The 19750-nt window shown below is 44.0% G+C and overlaps 1 protein-coding gene and 1 pseudogene across 1 annotated transcript; one reads left to right on the top strand and one right to left on the bottom strand.

The window, feature by feature from the left end:
* The first annotated feature begins 6151 nt into the window (after nucleotides 1–6151).
* On the top strand, nucleotides 6152–16215 carry LOC129077410 (synaptonemal complex protein 3-like). The gene is given in 9 exon segments (XM_054581811.1): nucleotides 6152–6335; nucleotides 7166–7339; nucleotides 7795–7864; nucleotides 8557–8591; nucleotides 9137–9254; nucleotides 10410–10509; nucleotides 12432–12530; nucleotides 15940–16044; nucleotides 16162–16215. Coding segments are annotated over 9 exon segments (939 nt in total).
* Nucleotides 12920–14285, bottom strand: LOC129077396 (40S ribosomal protein S25-like; annotated as a pseudogene).
* Nucleotides 16216–19750: the final 3535 nt, after the last annotated feature.

Below are 19750 nucleotides of genomic sequence, written 5' to 3'. Positions count from 1 at the left end.
CATCCTGCGAGGGCTCCTTTGAGGAGAAAGAGCTAGCAATGGCAATGGGAAGTTTTCAGAATAAAAGAGGATAGCAGGAGAACACGTAGTTATGAAAGCCCAAGGAAGATGGAGGGGGTGGAAAGAAAAAGAGGAGAGAGTGCTCAAACAGACTTCACGCAGTGTTTTTCTTTTGTTCAAACGCCTGCCGCCTTCTTTGACTTTCCCTGGAGAAACATTGCCTTAAAGATTGAGAATGCCCTGTGATGTCTGACATAATCTAAGTAATTCTTCTTTTGGAATAAATGTTATAGTCTCCGTCCAAAATACACATTTATCAATAAAATGTTAGAGTGGATCCTAATGACTAAAGTAGTCATTCTTTATGCTTTGAAATATACTGTAGGCGTCAGTTCTCATTCCATGTTTGATAGTCAGGAAATTGCATACCAGTGGCTCAAAAAGTGGTCATAATACTGGCCACACAGAATTATTATAACACGATCATAATTATAATATATGATTGGGGCTATAAACAATGATGCAATCGCGCTATTACTAATATTTGAGCACTTGGCTCTACATCACTGAGTGCCTATAAGAGATCTTATGCATTATTTCACTTAATCTCATCCAAATCATTATGCCTCTAAGATAGTAACAAAGTCACTGAGATTTAGAGAAGCGAAGAAGTTAGCTCGGTGTCTCAGAGTTCATTAAGGGGCAAAGCATCATTCGATTTCGTGGTGCGTTTACAGTTTATGGGTTTTGTTTTTTTGTTTTTTGTTTTCCTCTGGTCCGGAGCGTTTCTGTGAGCTCCTCTTTAACACAGCCCAGAATAGTCAAGTTTTTATATGGACTTTGGAAAGACGTAGATTGCAGGGACTCCCAGCTGTCCACATAAAATCCTTGTTCTCCTCTTCTTCCCGGGGCCCCCGCTCGGTGTCCATTCCCGGCTTCCCTAGATGTTAGGTGTGACCATGTGACTGAGACCTCGGCAATGGCGTGTCAGCGGCATTGATGCGTGCCCCTGCCAGGCCCAGCTCACGGGAACCTCGTACCTGGTGCACGTCCGTGCGCTTGTCCCCTTTTAGCAAAGAGCAAAGGAGGCCACCTACGGGGCAACGGGCGGGAGCCACATGGTAAAGGTGGCAGAGTTCCCAACAGCCTGGGTCCCTTGTAGAAGCGCACGGGTAGAGCCCACCAGGAGGGCCTTCTGGCTTGCGCAGTAATGTTACGGGAGAAACAAATGACCTACGTTTGAGTCATTGTGCATGTTTGGCTTTAAATGTTACAACGGTAACTGTCTACCATAACTAAGGCAAGTTGGGTAAAAACCAATTTTAGCTTTGTAGTGCTCCATCATCATGAACCGCATTTGACTGCATTTCCAACAGTGGCTTAGGCAAATAGGGGTTCATTTATTCCAGCTGCGAGGCAGGAAGGACAGACAACTCAGGGCTGGTACTACGGCTCAAGGAATCATGTTCTTCTCTCTTCTTGCCCCTCCGTCTTCCATTGTGGTTTCTGTCTCCAAGGTCACAAGCACTGCATCTGTATTCCTGGCAGGACAAAGGGGAAAGAGCAAAGGAAGAAGCCAGCTGCATCTGCCCAATTCATGAAGGCCTCCTAGAAATGCCACCAGCGTCACCTGGGACGTGTGCTATGGCCAGCCCAGGGGCCGAACCAAGTCCTGTTCCCACCTCTTGCTGCGACAGGGTCCAGGTTCTGGTCGTAAGGACGAAAGGACGGAGGATAGGCTGGTTCTGTAGAGTCAGGACCTGCCACAGCCCTTACCTTACATTACTTTTATAAGCTGTCCACATCCCTTGTGGGAGGGGGCTTTTTTACCCTGCTCTCGCGCCAGTCTTAGAGAATCAGAATGCTCCTGAAAATTCCGCTGCGCACAACGTTCAACTACGCTGCTGAACTACGGCTGAACCCTGCTCCATCGAGGGTGGCTCTCTTTTTTCTTTCCATCTGGCCTGGTCCGCGCAAACCCTTCCAATGCGTGTATCGTTTCACAACTTGTAGGTGCACCCCAAAACGTCAAAGACAGTACCTCCTTTGGTTACTTTGTTTTGAAATGTACATGGAAAATGGCAACTTTGTAAAGGACTTCCTCGTCTACACTCACACTCCGGAAACCATTTACAACAGTATTGGAAGACGCAAACACTGCTAGGGACAATCATTCACAGCTGAAGACACAGCTTATTTCCAGAGCAGCAAAGGAAGACGCAACAGTGACAGGTGAGGGTCTGTGGAGAGCCATGGATCAAAATACCAAAGGTCCGACCCTACCTCTACAGTGAAGCTCTGTGAACATGGGTAACGAGTCGTACTCTTTGATCCCTAGTCTCCTAAACTATAAAGTGGGGTTCTGCGAACTCCTCTCCCAGAGGGTTTTTAAGATAAGCGCACGAGTCACGGGTTTGGACACTTTCAAGGGGCAATAAAGCTTACGGAGGTGTGGTTTTTATTTCTGGATAAACACTAATCAGTTTGAATGATAAAGTCTGAAACTGCTTGGTAGAATTATTCGGGTTTCCAGCATGGTCAAAGTGAGGCAAAATACTACGGTCTCCTTAGCACACAGAATGATGGGATTACGGTGTAGTAAGAGGAGAGAGGCTGCACAAGTCACAGTGGGAGGCAAAGGAAGGAGTGCAAACCGAGACTCGACGGAGGAGTCAGAAGTCGGCTGAACCTGTCCAAAGGCCCCGTGGCGCAAGACGGCAATGCTGTGCTTGAGGACACTGCAAGAAGCTCCGCATGGAGAGGATAAAAGGGGACTGAAACAAAGTAAGATGCTCAGGGTCCTCACAGGTAGCGTAGCCCCTCTTGTGGAGGCGCTGAGGAATCACCGAAGGACCTTAGGCATCGCAGTGCAGGCTAATGTCCGAGGATTCAAACTTAGATCTGACTTGGAATCTTCATTCTACTACAAGCCGTCGTTTGGGCGCAGGATAAGTAAACTGACCGGTGGAGCCAACCAGAGAAGGAGAATGGGGGACACACGGGAACTTGGCGGAGCTGACCGTGGGGAAGTGTACACCGCTGAATAAGCAAGGATGGTACAATTAGTTTGTACCATCCACAGGAAGAAAAAGGCAATGGGATCTCTATCTGACAGCAAGCACAAAAATCCATTCTACAGGAGCAAAGCCTTCAAAATGCAAAACAACACCTTAAAAACCATTCAAAACCTTTTCAATGTTAAGGGGGAAACTCTTATGGCCTCAGGGTTAAGGTAATTTGATTTTAAAAGGCCCAGGAGTCAAGAAAGAAAAAAATTAATAATAATAAGTAACTTGTACTATGTCAACATTTAAAAGGATTGTTCATCAAAGGACATGATCAACAGAGAGAACAGGCAACTCATGGAACGGAAGAAAATAATTTCAAATAATATATCTGATGAGAGATGAAAATCCTGGACATATAAAGAGCTCCTACAAATCAACCGCCGCCGCCACACCACCAGCACCACCAGGGCAATAACAACAACAACAACAACAACAACAACAACAACAAAAATACCTGATTTAAAAACTGGCAAAAGGCTACTTACCTGGCATGGGAGATACCATGATCAAAAACCCGGCAAAGGACTCGAATTGACATTTCTCCGAAGAAAGCATACAAATGGCCAATAAGCACATGAAAAGGCGCTCAACATGACTAAAAATTAGGGAAAGGCGCATCAAAGCCACAATGAGATAACACTTCACATTCACTGGGGTGCCTGCTGTTTAAAAAAAAAAAACAAAAACAGAACTCAGCAGATTAACAACTGCTGGCATGGATGTGGAGAAACTGGAACCTTTGTGCATTGCTGGTGGAAGTGTTAAATGGTGCAGGCGTTATGGAAAGCAGCATGCAGTTACCCCCAAAATTAAAAAGACAGTTAACCTATGACCCAGCGACTCCACTTTTGGGTATATACCCAAAATAAGTGAAAGGGGAGTCAAACAGGCATTCGCGCACCCATAGTCACACAACATTATTCACAATAGAAAGAGGGTGGGAGCAGTCTAAGTGTCCGTCAACAAAGGAACAGAAAAAACAAACAAACAAACTGGCATATACTTACAATGGATCCTTTTTAAACTACAGTTGACATTCAACATTATTTCATATTAGTTTCAGGTGTACAGCATAGTGATTAGACACATATAATTTACCAGGAAATCTCCCCCGATAATTCTAACACCCACCTCGCACCATACATGGTTAGTATAATATTATTCACTATATTCCCTATGTTGTACTTTACATCTCCGTGACTCTTTTGTACTCACCAATCTGTACCTCTTAATCCCTTCACCTTCCTCTCCCAGCCTCCCAACCGCCTTCCCATCTGGCAACCATCAGTTTGTTCTCTGCGTCTACGAGTCTGTTTCTGTCTTGTTTGTTCATTTACTTTGTTCTTTAGATCCCATATATAAGTGAAATCGTATGGTCTTTGTCGTTCTCTGACTTTTGTCACCTAGCATAATACCCTCTCGGTCCGTCCATATTGTCACAAATGGCGATGTTTCATTCTTACGGATTATTATTTGCCCTTAAAATGGAACGAAATTCTGACACGTGCCGCAAGATTCATTTTGCTAGTCACAAGAGCACAAATAGTGAATGTATGAGGTACCCAGAAGTTGTCAAATTCATAGGGACCGAGAGTGAAATGCTGGGTTGCCAGGGGTTGGGAGGAGGAGGGAACAGGGAATAAGTGCCTAATGAGTACTGAGTCTCAGTTCGGAAAGATGAAACATTTCCAAAGGTGGATGGTGGTGATGGTTGTACAACAACGAGGATGCACTCGATGGTACTGACTGAACTGTACACCTAAAAATGGTAAAATTTGCATGGTTTATATTTGATTACCGTTAAATGCAACCACCGCCGTAATGATTGCTATCTGGGGTGCACGAAGTGCTTCCACCAAACTGCAAGAAACTCATCCTTATGCAATTGAAAAAAAGTCATGGACACCCGCATAGATAATGTAACGGAAAAGCAGATTGAAATGGCTGACAAGGACTCTTTTCAAAAGACCTACCTTATCAGTGATTGGAGAAGCGCAAAGGAAGACCCCGCCCAAACGTAATTTAACACTCACTAAAATGGAAACGTTAAGAAATCTGATTATCCCTTGTATGGGTGGGCATATGGTCCAATCAGAACTCAAACTGTGGGTGGGGTCATCAGCAGGAAGCACCTCCTAGCCTATGAGCCAGCAATCTTCCCTCCTTGAAGCTCTGCAAAGCATTTAGCGCGTGTGACAGACATGAGCATATTCCTAGCATCACTGCTTGTAAAGGCTGTAAAGTGGAAAGTCTGGGTCGAGATGTCCACGGACAAGAAAACGGATAAATGAACTGAGATAGCAGGATGGCTACATGTCATAATCATAATGTAAACACTTTCGGTGACACAGTGTTGGGTAAAAGAGGAGGTGGCAGAATACCACGCATAGTGCGATACAATTTATCGTGAGACCCAGACACAACAGTCAGCAACGATGTTTAAGGACACATAGGCGTTCTTTATTTTTTAACACCTGGCAAAAGGAAGGGGGTGGTTTACACAGAACGCTCAGGCGGCGGGCTATTCCTCTGCAAGGAGAAGGTGGGTGGGTGGCAAGGAGACCAGGAGGAGATTGACTAGGCATTGGTAAATTCTCCCGCATCAGGAAGGTGGAGGCTTGAGCAGTTGTTCTACACTGCCATATCCCTTCGCGATTTGCCAAGGAAAAAGACCCGTGGCGTGTCCTTGACTGGAGGCACTGGAAAGCCCGAGCCCTGGGTCCCCAGCCCTGGCTGCAGCAGCCAGAGGGCAGTCCCTTCCGGGGGGCGTGTCCCGGTGGAGGCCCCACCTCCCGCATGCGCACTCGGCCAGCCAATCAGTGACACTCCCGCGCAGGCTGCTCGCTCTCCAGAAGCACTGAGAGGAGCTTCGGGGAGTTCCGTGGTGTGGCGGTGACGGTGTGCACGGAGAGGGGGGACAGAGAGACAGAGGGACCTCGGGCGTGGGTGGGGGTGTCACGGAGGGACCCTCGGGACGGGCCGGCGTGTGGGGGAGTCGGGCCCGGTGACCCTCCGTGATCCCCTGCTTCTTCTCAGACACGGAGGGAACAGGGTATGGGGGGGAGGGGGGGGGGGGCCGGGCGATGAGGCTAACCTTTGAGGTGGTGTTTGGGGGCGGGGGTCGTAGGCAGGAGGCCGAGGCCCTGACGGAAGGGCTAACCTCTGAGGGGATCTTCCGGGGGACGGCAGAGGCCTGGGCTGGGGCGATGAGGCGAACCTCTGACGTGACGTTCCCCTGGGGGCCAGAAGCTAGGCGCCGGGCGATGGGTGATGTTCCCGCGGGTCCCCTGGGGCCCGGCAGGACAGAACAGGAGAGACCCCTGCGGGCAGGGTCGGCAGGGCGGGGAACAGGTGTGAGGATCCCCAAGTCCTGGGAGGGTCCCAGCGTGTGCACAGGGGCCGTGGGAATCCGAATCCGTCCCCCGCCCTGCCCCGCCGCCCCGCCCCCGGCCCGCTGCCTGGCAGGAGAGTTGTGTCCTCTGAGGTCGTCCTGGGGTTCAGAAGGCGGGCTTCCCACGGCAAGTGGCTGCTCCAGGACAGGCGCGGAAAGGCTTATTCTCTGTCCATAGGGAGGGACACTTTTGTCATGCCCCCGGTCGAGCCTCTCAACCAGCGCTTTGCTCCGTGGGGACCGAGGGGCAAGGATGGCCGCTGTCCCAGCGTAGGGGCAAGAGTCTGGCAGAGGGGGCTGACATCAGCTGTCCCGGGGCACGTGCCAGCCCTCCAGCACTTTGCCCCGTGGGGACCGAGGGGCAAGGATGGCCGCTGTCCCAGCGTAGGGGCAAGAGTCTGGCAGAGGGGGCTGACATCAGCTGTCCCGGGGCACGTGCCAGCCCTCCAGCACTTTGCCCCGTGGGGACCGAGGGGCAGGGATGGCCGCTGTCCCAGCGTAGAGGCAAGAGTCTGGCAGAGGGGGCTGACATCCCGGGGCACGTGCCAGCCCTCCATCTCAGCCCTGGGTGGGGAGGGTCGGGTGTCCCCGTCTGCTCTGGCCCCTCCTGGTCGGACAAGAGGCACGCCGACACACGCACACTCTGGTCTGCGCAGAGGTCCCTTGCCCAGCATCGCGCACTGACCGTGTCCTTGTTCCTTCCAAGTGCGTTGGCGCTCACACGGGGCAGGAGAGCTGTGACTATCGCAAGACGCCGGGATGGCACCATCTGAGAGGAGCAGCCTGAGGAGAGAGCTGAAGGCCCTGCTGGAGGATCAGGCTAGGGTGGCCTATGACTCTGGGAGACTCGGAAGAGGAGAGTCGAAGGAGGTTCCCAAAGGTACCGTCTCTCTGAATCCTGTGCAGGTGCAGGGCAGGGGGCCGGGACTGTGTCCCTGCTTCTGAGTCCTCGACGTTGTAATCAGTAAAATCCACGTGTGTGGAAGGCAGTTTCATGTCCTGGAGGTTGCCCACTTGAACCTCATACTTCCAAGTGGGATGACAGAAGCTGACACAGCAGCTCCTCCTGTCCAAAACAGCTGATGTGTGCTACAGGGTTGGCTCTGACATTAACCCTGAAAGGCTTGCAACAGCGTCTTCATAGCACGGTCCTGGTCCCTGACCGATTCCATCTAACTTGCACGCACATGATTGCTTTCATAGGCCTGCCTTAAAAACTTCTGCTGGCAAAAAGCCTAAAACACTCCACAGTGAGGAGATTTCTCCGTGAACAATTTACCCAAAGAAGTTATTAAATTCATTTAATAATTTTTCCCATTTTTTATTTCGATGCAGAAGACGGTGAAGTAATTGACATCTGTGGAGAAGGCGGTCCTGATCTAGGATTCTCTGAGAGAGAAATGGGGTAATGTGTATACAGACATTTTTGCTTGCCTGATAGGAAAACAAAGGGTCGGCTCAGGTAGTAAGTATTGTGTGTAAAACACTTGGCCTGGCCTTTTGGAGACACTTGGAGGCTTTTTAAATGGAGTGATTTTTCTGTGTTTTATATAGCAAGATCTAACAAGGTCCATCTAAGTGTGTCCTTTGAGTTGGACGATCTGTTATAAATTTATCAAGAATTAGCCTTTTTAACTGTTTCCCCAGGAGGAAATAAAAGACTGTCTCTGAGACCCATTTTATACGCTTTGATAAATAGAGACTTTTGCTCCTTGGGCCTTTCTGCACCCTAACAAAAGGTTGCACGGAGATACAATTTAGAATGGGGGTACGAGTAACGGAAAGTTTGCACCGCACGAAAAAGGAAGCAAATAATCTTGTTGCGCATACTGTCTTGACCGAGCAGGAAAAAATAATTTCAACATTCCATGTGCGTGTGTGCGTGTACGTACGTGTGTGTGTGTGTGTGTTTGATGTAGGAGACATGAGAAAGGTTCTTAGTACAAAGAGAAAAGGATTCGTAACAGAAACCAATGCTGCCCTCAAAATCATTAACGAGAAAATTGGGAATGCCACAAAAACATGGCATTTTTACCTCCAAAACAAGCATGGCATTTTAGGTACCCATCATTAAAGCTTCATGTAATTCCTTTACAGGACTGGATTACGGAATATGCTGGAAAGATTTAAAGGTATGATTGAGGAGATAGTGTACTGAAAGTAAGTTGTTTCAAATCGTATACCATTTACAATGGGAAACGTTCATCAGTGGTCTGCAAGACTGTCATTTAATGCCTTGTTCTTAGGTACAATAAGTATTTAGTGTGATTTGGCTTCATAGATTTCCTTAGTTTCCCTCTTTATTGTGGATGTGGAGAGAATGGTGCTACCAACGGTGAGGTAAGAGTGATGCTTTTATTTTTGACACGGGTGCATTTGATGGGCTGTGTGATTTTGGAAGAATTTACATGAAATAATTTCTACTCCACTTGGTGTGGCAGAGTAAGTGATACATCGTGCAGAAGTTTAAATGGAAGCCTGTGGAACAAGTCTTTTTTGCTCTCTTTACATTAATACACTCTGAAGTGGAGAGCTAGAGACACTTTTGCTAGCATGATAGCGACGTGTGATCAGAACCATAAACATGAAAGTTTAAAATTGTCCTGTCAGATATCAGTTACACCTGTTATATATGTCATTCCGACATTACACATACATATGTATATGTTTAATGTAGGAGACATGAGAAAGGTTCTTCGTACAAAGAGAAAAAGATTCGTAACAGAAACCAATGCTGCCCTCAAAGTCATTAACGAGAAAATTGGGAATGCCGCAAAGAAACGACAAGAGCAAAGGTAAGGATGTTGGTTTCTCAGAGGCAGAAACTTTGTATCATTTCTTGGTATTCGTGGGTACAAATTACTTAATACTATTATTTTCTACTCATCGAAGTCGTTGAAAAATATATTTGGCTCAATTTTTTCTCAAAGCAAAAAAAAAAAAAATCCATTATGCCTCTAAACACACACCTTAATTGAATTCAAGGTGTATTATCTAGAGGTCAATAAAGATGACCTTTTTCCCACCCTGACTGGTGTGGCTCTATCGGTTGGGTGTGGTCCCGCAAACCGGAAGGTCGCCAGTTCGATTTCTGGCCAGGGCACGTGCCTGGGTTGCGGGTTTGGTCCCCGGTCGGGGCATGTACGAGGCGCAACCGATCAGTGTTTCTCTCCCTCTCTTTCTCCCTCCCTCCCCCTCCCTCTAAAAATAAATAAATAAAATCTTTTTTAAAACAAGGTGACCTTTTTCCCCTTTCACATTACAATCGCATCTTTTTGGTATTAAAGAAAAAGAATATATAGATATACATGCATGTATGAATATATATATATATATATGTATATATTCTTTCTAGGAATATGCTAACTGAATAAAAGATAAACGATAAATGAATAAAAAGATAAATAAAAGATAGAAGATTTGCTACTTAACTATGTTCACTGAAGTAGAATGAAGTTAACCTTCTATTGCAAATAATTCACCTGAAGTGGGTTTATTCTTCATGTGTACAAAATCTTTATTGTGCCAAAGTGGGTAAAAAGTGCAATGTTCCGGTTTGGAAATGTTATATGATAAGTGGATATTACACCTCCAATGATTCTATTTATCATAGCGCAACCTCTCTGTTTTTTAGTAAGAAAAAACTGTCAAAACCCCTTGTAGATACAATGCAGTTTCCTGGAAGATTTGTAAAACAAATAAATCTTCCTTAGTTTTCAAGAACTAAGGCGTGTGACATAGCTTCCCTCTTAGCCAGTTAGGGACAAATAATCTTGGAATGACAGTAAATCGTGCATTCCATTTCTCTGTTCTCTCTCAGAAGATTTCAGCTCCTCCTATTCCCTTGTCCCTCTGTGGTATAATTTTTGTCAAATCAATTTTGTTTTGAACGCGTTTACTTTTTTCTTAGCGATATGAAGTATGACAGCGCTCCTTATTATGTTTTTCAGGCGGAAGTTCTATCGCGAATATTGCCAGCAGTTTCTGACTTTGTTTTGGGAGTGGAATAGAGATGTGCAGAAAACCAAGCAAGAAGAAGAAAAACTGATTGTTGGTATCAGGCTTAGCTTTATAATTAGTTTGTCGTTAACAAGTCTCGAGCAGCAATAGAGAGCCTGGCCATGTCTTAGGACTCATAGGCTTGAGCCAGGGTCCCGTTCCCATTGCTGGCTATGTGGTTGGGCCCTGGTCACAGAAAATCAGAGAAGTGCAGGCATCCCCCATGCTCACAAAAGGCCTTGGTCTTTATTTCCTCTCTCGGTTGAGAGTCTTGCAGTTCCAAGTAACAGAAATTTTCCAAAGTGCAGAAGATAAATGTCCTGGTTTGTCTCAAGAAGTCCAGGTGAGTGTAGCTCCAGGTACATCTGGATGTGGCTGGGAAAAGGTTGCTCAGGCAGTGTCATGTGGGCTCTGTCTCCAGCTCCTCTTAGGCTCTCCCCATGGGGTCAGAATCTAGACTCCACCAGCAGGTTAGTAGCCCCAGTGGCCTGAGACAATCTTTGTCAGTCATCTTTGGCAGGAAAGGCCTCTGGAGGAGTATCACTCACCCAGTTTGGATCATCTGCTCATTCCTGAACCAGTTGCCGTGGTCAGGGCATGGGCCACTCTCAATGGACTCACCTGAGCATATCGAGGAGGAAAAGATAGTGGAGGGAGTGTTGCTTTTTGAGGGCAGGGGACAAGCAGTGGAAATGTTTCCTGGGAGGGGGCCAGTGAATGGACTTGGGAAATATCATCGCCAGGCATCATGGTGGGCCCAGCTCAGGTTAGTGTCATAGTGATTATGAGTCCATCATGAGACTAGTATGCAGTGCTGTGGCAGAGCAGCTGGAGGGTTGGATCTTTCAGGGTGGGGTTTATACACGCGCACAGACAGAGCGAGAAGGGACAAGGAACATATGCAAGGGTGCAGGTATTACGATCGACCATGGAATTTAGCTGGGAAGGAGGAAAGTGAAGACATGGGGGAAGGCAATAGGAGGCAATGAAAAGTGTTCGATTCCATTGGTATTAGGTCTTGACAGCTACTTAGCTGTAGTATTGAAAGGGAATGAGCAAGAAACATAGGGAGGTAGAGGACGAATGTTGGGGAAGATAGAGAAAAAGCAGATAGCACACAGTGGTCAAGACCCCGGGCCGTGGAACCGTAGCGTTTGGGATCCAATTCTGATTGACTAATTACTAGCTGTGGAGCCACGGGCAGATTATGTATCTCCGTGCCTCGGTGTCCTCATCTATGAAGGGGCATAATAAGAGTACCTACATCATAGGTTTGTTTTGAGGATAAATAAGGTCCTATATATAGTAAGTTCACTTAAAAGTTTTCCGGACAAGACCTGACACACAGTTCCTCTATAGGGAACTGAAGGGAACTCCTTCATATTATATAGGTACTAGAGTTGTTGGGGATGACAGAGTCTAGGCTACAAACATGTCAGTAAATGGCTAAACTAGGGAAGAAGACAAAATTGTTTCCGGAGGTTAGGTCGAAGAACTCAAAGGTCTGCATTATTGGGAAAGTCATCTGTATGGATGTTGAATGACCAATAATTATTACATGCTTTGCATACGGTTAGGAAAGAATTCTTTCCGCCTAATTACTAAGTAAGATTGTTGCCTAGTTTTCACTTATTGTTGCTAAAGAGTTGATTGTAAGGCCCATATGTGGACTTTGAAAGTACCAGGAATTATTGTATTTCGTAACTCTGTATGCTGCCTGGTAAGACGTGTGTTTTGAACATGGGCGAGAATGGAACTTTTCTTCTCAAGGACTGATGTATACTATTATTGTGTTTTATGTAGCTTACTGGTGAGCACAGGTGTCTGAACTTTGTTATGAAACTTAACACGGACACTGTTAAAAATGCTGACTTAAAAAATAATCCTTTTAACTAAATGCAGAGTTATGTTTTGCTAGATTTTACCACATTAACCACACTTTATGTCAGCTTTTTTTTCGTTTCTACTTGTAGATTTTGTTCCACAAGCAACGAAGGCTTTTTCAACAAGCTAGAACTGCTCAGAGCCAGAGACTGAAAAAAATTAAAAATGTATATGACCAGTTCTTAAAGGTCTGTTGTATTTGGTAACACAATACATTCTTATAAAACATAATGTCTATTTTGAAATAGAAGTTAAACTGTTTCACAATTTATGGGAACAGTATTTTGGTTATGCATTTTAAATTCTTAGCTATTTTCCATTTCAACTTACTGTTCTCAGTTTAACGTAAGTGCTAAATTTATTTTTGTCTGTAGGATTTATTAAGAGGGTTGTGGTGTTATTAAACAAGAAGTGATAAAATGGGAGTATTGCCCAGAAATAGACACATTGTGACTTAGAGTGATGCTTTAATCATAATTTTGTATTCAACGATCGGTTTTCAGGAGACTAGCAATGACTATATTGTGGATCATAAAAACTCTATGATTAGGTTCCAAGGCGTTTCACTTCCTCTGTCTCACCGGTTTCTGTAAAATGGGAAGTAGCAACTGTAATTATTGAATACCTCTTTTGTTTTCAGATACATTATGTGAGCGTCTTATGGCACATTTGCTGTTAGAATTCCTATAGTGACTAAAAATGGCTTTACGTGCAAACTTACAATCACAGGAGAAGGCCCGGATGCATGACAGTATGAAAAAGCCTCAGGAGGGCAAGAAGTTTAGGAATTGAGAATCACGTACTGTCCCATTCTCACAAGAGCAGATTGTCCTCGTGACGTTATCCTCTGCGTCATACAGATACATAGTTCTTTAGGAGGTGATAGAATCCCGGATATATCCCCTTCTTTTTTGGATGGGATGTTCTTTTTTAAAAAGATTTTATTTATTCATTTTTAGACAGAGGGGAAGGGAGGGAGAAAGAGAGGGAGAGAAACGTCAATGCGTGGTTGCCTCTCGCTCGCCCCCTCACCCCCCGCAACCCAGGCACATGCCCTGACTGGGAGTCAAACCAGCGACCCTTTGGTTTGCAGGCCAGTGATCAATCCCCTGAGCCACCCCAGCCGGGGCAGGATGTTCTTTTTATTACTCTTGTTCAAATATATGTTACTATGTCAGTCTTCTAAACTAATTGAGATGGTTTGAGTAGTAAAGGAGTTTTAAAATAAATATTCTTTTAACCCTTTAGAATTATTTATAGGGAATAGCCATCTTACAGGTGTTTCCAAGTAGACAACATGCTGCTCTAATGCTCCCTGGGAACCAGTTATTAATTGCTGTGAAGATTCGACAAAGTGCTAAGGAAGATTTCTTCTAAAGTTTATTACTAAGTGTCAGTGCTCGGAGTAGGAACTTTAGTATTGTCTTTGATTCCTCCAGGGCCCCTCATCCTTCCCATCCAGTTATTACTAGGCCCTGCAATTTTTACTTTTGCAATTGTACTTTTTTTTTAACCAATTAAATGAAGTTTTATTTCCAAAATGTACAGCTGATAGGACCTGTTGTTCACACATTCTTCTCCAACAGCTGGGGCATCCCCACCCTTGCTCTCTCTGGTATAAATCACTTGAGCTCTGTGCTTTGAAACTAGTTGAATAAGTCTTTACTAAGGAGCCCCCGAAGGGCTGCCCTGGCCATGGAACCGCGGATCTTCAGTCGCTCAGAGACAACAGCTGGGGTTACAAGCTTGTAGCTGGGAAGTTCCTTACAGAGTTTGTCATATGTTGCCCTGTCAAACAAGGCTAGGTTATCGAGCTTGTCCCGAACTTTGCCTTTGGACCACTTTTTCTTTTCGGCCTCGTGCCCAGATTTGTTCACTGGGTCCTTGTCTTTCTTGGCCGACTTCCCAGCATTTTTCTTCTTCTTGTCATCCTTGGGCGGCATAGTGAAACTCCAGGAGTGGCTGCTATCACTGCTGCCTGAGAAGACGTCGCTGCAATTGTACTTTAATTTCTTTCTTTAAATTCCCACCGCTGCTGCCCTAGTTCAGGACTTCACCATCCCGAGGTTGTACCACTGAGTTCTTATCTGATTTCTCTCTTCTCCATTCCATTCCTCGCAGTTCTGCAGCATCATCTTCCAAAACGTATACTTTCCATCCTGAAAACCTGTCAGTAGCTTCCCATTTTAAATTCTCAGGTATTCAACGTCTGCCCCATAACAAGGGTCCCTTTGTAGTTTCACACTTACATTCTTTCTTTCCTTCCCACCCCTGTAAGACGCTTTCTCTGAACGACCTCACCATTACTTCCTTTGCTTATGCTCCTCCCCAAGAATTTTTTCTCTGTCCTCGCTTGAGGACATATTTTTCCCCATTGCTTTCAAAGAGACAGGAAGGGGGAGACGGGGAGAGATACAAGAGACAGACAGGTCGGGGGAGGAAACGTCGATGTGAGAGAGAACAAGGGAACATCGATTGGTTGCCTTCTTGTCGGCGCCTTGAACGAGGATCGGACCCGCAACCTGGGTACGTGCCCTGACTGAGGATCAAACCCATGACCCTTCGGTCTACACGACAATGCTCCAACCAGCTGAGCCACGCCGGCCAGGGCTTCCCTAGAATACTTCTAGCTCCTTCTTTCCTTTGCTTATTGAAATCTCATTCTTATGCCAACTAAATAATAATCTTATATTTCACTACACAGTCACAGTAAGATGTGTTTCCTTAATTGTCACTGAACAATTTTAGTTTTTGGTGTTATTTTTATTTACACATTTTTTTTTATGCTCACTGGAATAAGGAAGAGATAGTGTATTCAGTTTTAGGTTCCTCCACAGCACTTAACAGAGTACTTTTTATATAGGATGCACTAGATGACTACTAGTTGGATGAAGAGGAAAGATTTAGAACGTGTTTCTTTTTCCTAACTTTCAGAGGTCCTGTTGCAGGTCACTTTATTCTCTCCAATGGAATCATGTTATATTGATTATCAGTCACTTACAAGAACATCGTTACCTGGTGTTTAGAAAGCTTATTAGAGGGTTTTTAAATTATGGTATTTCATGATGCGGGACTGTCAGCCTTTTTCTCATTTTTTTTCCTTTCATTGCTCCACCCTGACTTTACCTGTTCGTTAACATGTTGTTTCCAATAAAGGGTACCACCGTTGCACTTCTCCAATGGTGACTATGAAATTTAAGATTTCTCTTAAGTGGATATTTTGACCTGCATGCATTCCTTATAATATTTTTTATTTGGAATAAATAATGAGCATCCTGTGAATATTGAGAGTTCTGCCCTGGCTGGTGTGGCTCAGTGGATTGAGTGCCGGCCTGCGAACCAAAAGGTCGCCGGTTTGATTTCCGGTCAGGGCACATGCCTGGGTTGCAGGCCAGGCCCTCCCTCGGTTGGGGGCGTGTGAGAGGCAACCGATGGATGTATCTCCCTCTCTTTCTCCCTCCCTGCCCCTCTAAATAAATACATAAATACCTTTGAATCTAAAAAAAAAGAATTGTTTTGAAATTTAATTGTACATACACGTTTAGAACGTGAGGTGAAAAGTGGTGGTTTGTAACTAAAGTAGGCTTTTTGTTTTAGGATGTGGAGTACTTAGAGAAGAATGAGAAACATCTTGTTACCAATGAGGCAAAAGAATTTAAACAAGAAATGGCCAAATTGCAGAGCAAAATCGTGGTGGATGTTGTAAGTAATGTATACTTAATATTAAGAACTAAGCGGTGGGGGTGTGAGCACTGGGGGATTTCGTTTGCTGAAATGTATGCAACCGTTGCCTAAATAATATTTCCTTTCCTGAAACAGCAACAGCAAGAACTGGCAAACATTCGAAAGTCTCTTCAATGCCTGCTATTATGAAGAAAGAACTTGAACCTAAGTTATGTGATACAACTATAACGTTAGCTACATTACAGTGGTTTACAAGTTTCTAGCTGACATTGGTACATCTCGTTCACCATCAGCTTGTCTGTGAAGTGCAAGAACATTTTTCTGTTAATGAATCCTAAGCAGTTATGTGGGTAGCAGCAATTCCACGGTTATGTGTATCAAGCTTTCAACCCTTTGGTAGCAAGGGAGACTTTTCCTCCCTAACGCTGTCAATTAACCTTTCGCAATAAGTCGGCCTAATTTTAGGTTTTGGCCCCAGCAATTGTGCATCGATCCCCAAAGGCAGAAAGCATAAGCATGGAATGTTGCATTGTTCTTCTTTATGGGAAAAAAATAATAAAGAATACAGAATCTGCTTTAATGTGTATTCTTTTGTTTTCTCATTAGGTTACAGGGCCAATTCCAATTAAAATAAGACTTCAAAAGAAAATCTATTCTAGTGCCTTATATAAGTTATTAACAACAACTTGACTTTGCACTCTTGAGTGAATTAAACTGGCTAATAGCATTAATACAACTGAAAAAGACATAAATGTCAGTGCTGAGACATGGGTCTGTGAGTATGTCATTTCCACAAAGACATCAAAATGTCATTTAAATGCTGTTGTTTTACTATTAAATGGCACCTCTCCTTGGCGTTGATTAAAAATGTTTCATTAACATATACATACACTTAATTTCTTAATTGTTTAAGTATTTCCACACCTATCTTTAGAGATAAATTAACCACAAAATTATTTCAGGTTTGAGTTTCGGTGAGTATATGGCTATTTCATTGTATGTTCATCTAGAAGCTTGATTAATTCTTACGCTCTTTGGTGGCGGGCATTTTTTTTATGTAAGACAACATTTAAAATCTTCATTTGGAAACATGTGATTTAATGGATATGAAATTCTCTCAGAATAGATTTGGAGTTAGTTAACTTTATTCTTATTCTAAGTTACTGACAATATTTTTGATGTTTTATTTTAACTGCTTAGAGACCAATCCGTACACCACCATTGTGCAGGCATAGTGGTGATTAACATAAAATCGGCACATCTGAAAGTGTGTGTGTGTGTGTGTGTGTTCTGAATGTGGGAAGGGAGGAGGGAGAAAATGGAAGAAGCAGCTGTGTGAGGATGGATGGAGGTGGGAGGGTCCTGCAAGATTGAGGGTCAGACCAGTAGGTCCACAGTTAGCCAGATACTGGGGAAAAGGACTGCACCAGGACTGAGTGCTAAAGACAAACCTCCTCAACAATGTGCCATGTCTTCTTGTGAGCTTCGTGTCTTCAGAAGAGCCTGGTGACACTTCAACCAAGTACCAAGCCGGCACGAGGGCTCTTTCCATCATCTTTCCTTTGAGAGCCCACCTGAAACAAATGCATTAAAAGAAAGAGGAGAAAACTAAAGCAAGGTAGAATCCATTTACTGGGAAAAAGCTACTTTAACAACGGAGGAGAGAGGTAGCACATTTCATATTCCCACATATTAGAGACGCAGAGTTCATTTTTGCACTATACGTATCCTGTACTTTTAAATGTCTTTTCACTATCAGCTTTAGTCAAATCAGAATTCAAGAAAGATGTCCAGACTGTGTTTCTTTGACATGTTTTATAAAAATATTTTTAAAACTGCATATCAATCCTCCCGTTTTCCCTTCCATTTATTTGTTGAAGAGACCAGGTCATCGTGTCTCTGAATTTCAGAAATCCTGGATCTGGCGGACCGCACCCCCGCTGTGCTTCTTAACACGTTCTTGTCACTGGTGTTGACTCTGAGCTGATAGAGCCCGAGGCGGCATCAATTCAGGCTTGACCCCTTGGCAATAGCATGCCATAGATGGGGCTTCATACTTCTCCGTGCATCCACAGTCCATCAGAAGGCACAGACGTCTCTGTGTCTCTTTTCTTCACTGTGCTATGAAGATTGAGCAGCTGTTTCAGGTGTTATTGGCCTTCTCCGTTCTTTCCAAATGAAGAGGGGGCGCAGGGAGGTGTAGTATCAGTAATGCTGATAACACAACTAATGTAAAGCGGATCTTGTCCCAAGAAAATCATAGTAGACGTTCACCGGACAGATCAGCCTTCACATGATAGATTTACCAGCCAGTGAGGGCTGTTGCCTGGATTCGCTAATTCATTAGGCATTGCAAATGGTGATTCTTCTAACTTTATAATTTTTTCTACATTTATCGCTTGGATAAAAGTGGTCTTCCATAAAGAATAACTATGGGCTATTTGGTTTTCCTGAAACATGGTTTATACATGAAACGCAGAATCAATGCCTTCTTCGTTCCCTTTCAGAGTGCTGGGTTGCTGACCCAGTTTCAGTTACTTAAAGTGACCAAGGACCACTTGGGGATTTTTTAGTATTTAATATACTCAAGGGTGTTACTGCATTGGCAATTCAAGTCGTTGTGTTTATTATTCCTTTAGCACTCGTGGTGCTACATTTGTGAGCCCTTTCACACTGCCTCTTGAGTCCTTTTGACATAGCCTCAACATACATCCTAGCTTTGGGGTACTGTAAGATATTCCGGACACATCTTGTCCAGATTACACCCTGGATCTGGAACCAGTTATTTCTCCAAGGGGCTCTGGTTTGTTTTAGAGCCCATAATGTGGCCACTAGGGATACTGATTGCAACTGGTATGTTTGTCCATTGCTTCAAGGCCTTTGCAGTGTGCGGAGCTAGAATACACACTTTTTGAGACTCATTACCGATATTTGAGTTCATCCTGAATGAGTTTATGCTGCCATTTCGTGAGGTCCTGCTGTTTCCATTCAAATTTAAGACCGATTAGCTCATTTTTGTCTATTTTCTTTTGTACCAAACACCATGGCTTAAGGCATTCACATATTTACTTATTCCCTGCTCTTCCTCACTATATCTACATGTGTAGATAGTACTTCAAAATAACAATTGGAATATTATTAGTCGCAAATGATTGACTAATATTTAAGATGCATTGTGGTTCTTTTCATCCGTATAGTCCCCATTTGGGATATATACTCAACTCACTACGCTCTAAGCTCATTTGAAAGAGTTAAGTTCGGCAGAATTAACCCATCGATTGGACCCAGAACCACCAACCCATTTGCATAATTTTCGTTTTTAATTTTTTAAAGTTTGTCGTGTTAATTTTGCTTTATCATTCTAAGTTATCTGATGATTCTAAAACCAAAACCGTAACATACTTACTTTAAGAAAAATCTAACTTTCATTCTATGTTGTATACTCTGGTCTCTCCTTTCCCCGTTTTGTAATCATGTCTCTTTTTTTCCTTGGTGTTTCCGTCGTTAAATAGAAATGCAAATATAAAAACACACATCTATGCTGAAAGAGGCATGCTGACAGATACCCTGCCCTTTGGGATAGCATTATACACATTTTTCTGTACTTTTTTCACTTAATAATATACTTTGAAAATCACTTAGAGAACTGAGATGTCTGTCTACTATAATGCCTTTATTTCCTTATTGATGAATACTTAAGTTCCAGAAATTTACTGATATAAAA

This window comes from Pteronotus mesoamericanus, unplaced genomic scaffold (genome assembly GCF_021234165.1).
Source record: "Pteronotus mesoamericanus isolate MK-2021 breed Mesoamerican mustached bat unplaced genomic scaffold, CSHL_Meso_final contig_66, whole genome shotgun sequence".
Classification (NCBI taxonomy): domain Eukaryota; kingdom Metazoa; phylum Chordata; class Mammalia; order Chiroptera; family Mormoopidae; genus Pteronotus; species Pteronotus mesoamericanus.
Note: the sequence above shows the minus strand (reverse complement) of the source record. Positions and strands in the feature narration are given on the sequence as shown.